General features: G+C 52.7%; 1 protein-coding gene across 1 annotated transcript; it reads left to right on the forward strand.

The window, feature by feature from the left end:
• The first annotated feature begins 362 nt into the window (after nucleotides 1-362).
• On the forward strand, nucleotides 363-4,889 carry DNLZ (DNL-type zinc finger). Its single transcript, XM_069943958.1, is given in 5 exon segments — nucleotides 363-404; nucleotides 1,016-1,121; nucleotides 1,124-1,377; nucleotides 3,222-3,361; nucleotides 4,365-4,889. Coding segments are annotated over 5 exon segments (711 nt in total). The 3' UTR covers nucleotides 4,534-4,889.
• Nucleotides 4,890-5,264: the final 375 nt, after the last annotated feature.

Consider the following 5,264-nt stretch of genomic DNA (forward strand, 5'->3'; position numbering starts at 1 on the left):
CACTAAGGGGTTAAGTTTCTTCTACATGAAAGGCAATTGCAAAAATATATATCATGGGGAAGGAAGCTTGATGGTCACTGGTTAGAGATTGCTGATCTAGACCATCCATTACGGTGTGTTTACACAGTCATTATTTGACAGCCAAAGCCAGCAACAGACTATAAACAGAGAACAGGCCATAAAGGAAAGACTGAGATTTCTCCTCTTTTCAAATCCATTTCTGGCTTCCAAAATTGGTCAGATAATCTGTCTGTGTAAGCACACCATAATTTCCTATAGAAGCTATTCTCTAGAACAGTCCCCCCTTTATAGACCCACACAGCTCCATTGGTGTTCAGTAGCTGCCTCCCCCTTTTAGACCCATGACAGTCAGTGTGTCCTCCCAATACCTGCAAAATCAGCAGGTAAACCTTAAGCATGTTCAGGTTCGTCCAAACCCGAACTCGGCGTATGATTACCCTTGACTGCAGTCCTGGAAAACATGGATACCGCCATGGGTTGTATCAAATGCCGCACCCTTGGGTTTGGATGAACCCAAGCGTGCAGGAGGTTCGCTGATTTCTACTGATGAGCGAGCATTGGGCGGGGTTTTGCTGCTCAGTTCCATTGAAGTGAATTTAAGCTTAATTGCAAACCGCACCTGAACTGGAGACAAGAGTCATGTTGTCTCTGAAAGTGGCCATGTTTTTGTAGCGCTGGATAACCCCTTTAAAGCCTAGTGAGGATTCAAACAGCAACCTTTCCTGACTGCAGGGGGCAGTATTCTAGGATTTTGCTGCAATCAATAGGAGCTTGTTCACAGGGGCAAAAACCAAGTCAATTTTACACCCCCCTCCCCTCAAAAAAACAAAAGAAACAAAATGAAATCAACAAGGGCTGTAAAAATGCACGTTAAGGTGTTTTTGTATATGTCTTTTTCCCCTGACCTGTGTAAGGCTGGTGGAGCATGTTGGGAATTGTAAGACGCATACTACAGCACAAGCACTGAAAAAGATATCCTGCCAGGGAGGGGTAGCCAACAAAATACAAGGGTAGTCACCTAGTGCCCTCAACAAAGATGGCGGATTCTTACATCCGACTGCGGGGCGGGAACTTCCGGTCATGTGCTGAAAACAGAGCTGGAGCATGCTGACCGCGGGGAGCTGGAGGCTGGTGGTCGCCTGTAGGGGGCTCGCTGCCCGTGTGAGGGTGAGGACAGGGCGGGCGGCCCCCGGGGCGTATAGAGCGATCTGTCACAGCCGCCCGTCCTTATCTATAACCGGGGACAGCCGGGCGACAACAGCATGGAGAAACCTGTGTACCAGTACCGGGGCAACGGAGGACCGGCCTCTGGGGAAGGTCCAGTCCACCCATTACCAGCTCGTGTACACCTGCAAGGTGGGTGCCGCCCAGGGCTGCCAGCTGCTGAGAAGATGCAAACCAGTGCCAGGAGGAGAGTCCCCCCCCCCCAATCCAGTGCCAGGAGGAGAGTACCCCCCCCCCCCCCAATCCAGTGCCAGGAGGAGAGTCCCCCCCCCCCCCCAATTCCAGTGCCAGGAGGAGAGTACCCCCCCCCCCAATCCAGTGCCAGGAGGAGAGTACCCCCCCCCCCCCCCCCAATCCAGTGCCAGGAGGAGAGTCCCCCCCCCCCCCCCCCAATCCAGTGCCAGGAGGAGAGTACCCCCCCCCCCCCAATCCAGTGCCAGGAGGAGAGTACCCCCCCCCCCCCCAATCCAGTGCCAGGAGGAGAGTCCCCCCCCCCCCCCCCCAATCCAGTGCCAGGAGGAGAGTCCCCCCCCCCCCCCCCCCAATCCAGTGCCAGGAGGAGAGTCCCCCCCCCCCCCCCCCAATCCAGTGCCAGGAGGAGAGTCCCCCCCCCCCCCAATCCAGTGCCAGGAGGAGAGTACCCCCCCAATCCAGTGCCAGGAGGAGAGTCCCCCCCCCCCCCCCCCAATCCAGTGCCAGGAGGAGAGTACCCCCCCCCCCCAATCCAGTGCCAGGAGGAGAGTACCCCCCCCCCCCCCCCCAATCCAGTGCCAGGAGGAGAGTACCCCCCCCCCCCCCCCAATCCAGTGCCAGGAGGAGATTCCCCCCCCCCCCCAATCCAGTGCCAGTAGGAGATTCCCCCCCCCCCCCCCCCCAATCCAGTGCCAGGAGGAGAGTCCCCCCCCCAATCCAGTGCCAGGAGGAAAGTCCCCGTCCCCCCCAATCCAGTGCCAGGAGGAGAGTCCCCGTCCCCCCCAATCCAGTGCCAGGAGGAGAGTCCCCCCCCCCCCAATCCAGTGCCAGGAGGAGAGTCCCCCCCCCCCCCCCCCAATCCAGTGCCAGGAGGAGAGTCCCCCCCCCCCCCAATCCAGTGCCAGGAGGAGAGTCCCCCCCCCCCCCCCCCCCCCCCCAATCCAGTGCCAGGAGGAGAGTCCCCCCCCCCCCCCCCCAATCCAGTGCCAGGAGGAGAGTACACCCCCCCCCCCCCCAATCCAGTGCCAGGAGGAGAGTCCCCCCCCCCCCCCCCCAATCCAGTGCCAGGAGGAGAGTCCCGTCCCCCCCCCCCCAATCCAGTGCCAGGAGGAGAGTCCCGTCCCCCCCCAATCCAGTGCCAGGAGGAGAGTCCCCCCCCCCCCCCCAATCCAGTGCCAGGAGGAGAGTACCCCCCCCCCCAATCCAGTGCCAGGAGGAGAGTACCCCCCCCCCCCCCCCCCAATCCAGTGCCAGGAGGAGAGTACCCCCCCCCCCCCCCCCATCCAGTGCCAGGAGGAGAGTAACCCCCATAAACCAGTGCCAGGAGGAGAGTACCCCCCATAAACCAGTGGCAGGAGGAGAGTACCCCCCCCCCCCCAAATCCAGTGCCAGGAGGAGGGTACCCCCCATAAACCAGTGCCAGGAGGAGAGTACCCCCATAAACCAGTGCCAGGAGGAGAGTAACCCCATAAACCAAATGAAGGGTATGACTTCATACACAGAATGAGATGGATGGGGCTTTGTAGGTGTCAGCATGAACCGGGATAGCCAGAGTCCTTGGTGCCCCCTGTAATACTCTGCGGAGGGCAGTGCCACAAAATGCTCTGCACCCATAACGTCATACATGCTTAGAACCTCAATAGTAACAAGTATGAGAAGCCGCTGAGTGTCTGACTGCCAGAGTCTCTGCTGTTAGTATGCTGTGTGTATATACAGGCGTACATGACATAGTATACGGTATAGCACTAGCAGTTTGATGACATGTCTTGGGTTTTTCCCCTCAGGTTTGCTCAACAAGATCGATGAAAACCATCTCTAAAGTGGCGTATGACAATGGAGTGGTGATTGTAAGGTGTCCCGGCTGCCAGAACCATCACATCATAGCCGACAACCTGGGCTGGTTCTCCGACCTGGAAGGGAAGAGGTGAGCTTGCGTATGTTTTCTATTAGGGGACCCCATCATTCACTATAAGGCCTCATTGATATCCCACAGTGGGATCACTATGGGCTCCATTGCTGTTAGTGGTCTCATTGTGTTTTATGCAGTGGTGGCCCCCATTGTGTGCATTACAGAAGGTTTCAATAAACAACAGCACCACCTAGAGGAGTGAATGTGATATGACAGTCCTGCTCCTGTAGACAGTCTGTCTGTGATAACTACAACCTGCAGACTTTGGGTCCTTTTACACGGTCTGATTATCAGCCGGGAGTTTTGCTTGAGACGCTCCTGCAGCTGATAATCAGCCCATGTAAAAGGGGCAGCGATCAGCTGAAGACTGGACTAACGCCTGATTATCGGCTGATCACATCTGTTGTGCCTGCTCAGAAATCTATCTTTATCGGCTACACATCTTCCTGTGTAAGCATGGTTATGTATGGCCGAGAAAGCACTGAGACAGCATAGATATGTTTATATTGGGGTCTGGAATATGTATATATATATTTGTGCTGTCAGTTTCCAGATCACAAGCAGCAGTCTATACTTACCATCCGTGCTGCTTGTGATCCGGATCTTTCTGGGTCTCGCAGTGGCTGTATCTTCAAGACCCCGCCTCTTCTGGAATGATAGCCAGAGGAGGCGGAGCCTGAATATACAGTCGGACTGGAGAGACAGAGGCCGGATCACAAGCAGTGTGGCTAGTAAGTATGTGTGTGTGTGTATATGTATATATATATATATATATATATATATATATATATATATATATATATATATATATATATATATATATATATATATAATATATATATATATATATATATATATGTCCTGTCAGTTTCCAGGGCTGTGTGAGCGATGCAAGGATCATTCATGCAGCTGCTCTGTTAGATTTTTCATGTCCTGTAAACACACTGCAAACAAGCTGATAGGAGGTGTAGGATTTTATTTTGTCCCTTACATTAATATTCATTATTCTGCACTGAAGGAACATTGAAGAAATCTTGGCAGCCAAAGGAGAGAAAGTCCGACGAATTGTGGGTGAAGAGGCGCTGGAACTGATGCTGGACGACAGTACTATGGGGGAGGGGTCAAGCCAGGTGGAGGATCAGGACAACATGGCGTCTCCGGCAGCCTGTGAGAAGTCAGGGACTTGACCATAAGACTGCTATGAATGGACTGGATGATCTGGATCAATTGTTTGGAGACTTTGGCAGAGTGATCAGTCCAAAAGGAATTGTAGGGAAGGAAAGTGGCCATTTGGGGGTCTGCCTGTGACGTCACCTTACACAAGTGGTGCTGCACGCTTTCTGAAGAAATAATGGCCGCCTTTGTGTGCAGATGAGGGTAGGCTTCGCTTCTTTTCATAGAAGTGTTATCATAGTTATGTATATCCTGCAATACAAATGACACAAGAGAATGAAGCTACCCTGTATCCTCTCCTCACCCCGTGCTGGAATGTGGGAGATGGAGAATTGTACAGTAGTAATAAATATTCCCTGGCCAATAATAACTTGTGGCATCAATCAATGGATTAGCTGAGGATTGTGTCTAAGAGGGCACTGGCTCCCATGGAAGAGATCAAGCTGGTGTATGGAGTGTCCATGGGAAGACATATGCAAATCATGTGGCTGCCTGTAGGTGGCAGTAGAGACAGCTGTAGTCTTTCTGAGGGAGAATTCATTTTGCACTTAGAATTATGATCCCAAATTTACTTACACTGTAAGGATGTGTTCACATAGCGCGAGTTTCCATTTAGACTTGTAGATTCTGACTGGATGCAAAATAAATAAATAAATAGATATAAATATATATATATATTCACACGGTGGGTCATAGGTTGGTAATATCACCTGTTTGTGGCATATTAGTACATGGGAGGGGGAAA

This window comes from Dendropsophus ebraccatus, chromosome 10, assembly GCF_027789765.1.
Source record: "Dendropsophus ebraccatus isolate aDenEbr1 chromosome 10, aDenEbr1.pat, whole genome shotgun sequence".
In the NCBI taxonomy this organism is placed as follows: Eukaryota; Metazoa; Chordata; class Amphibia; order Anura; family Hylidae; genus Dendropsophus; species Dendropsophus ebraccatus.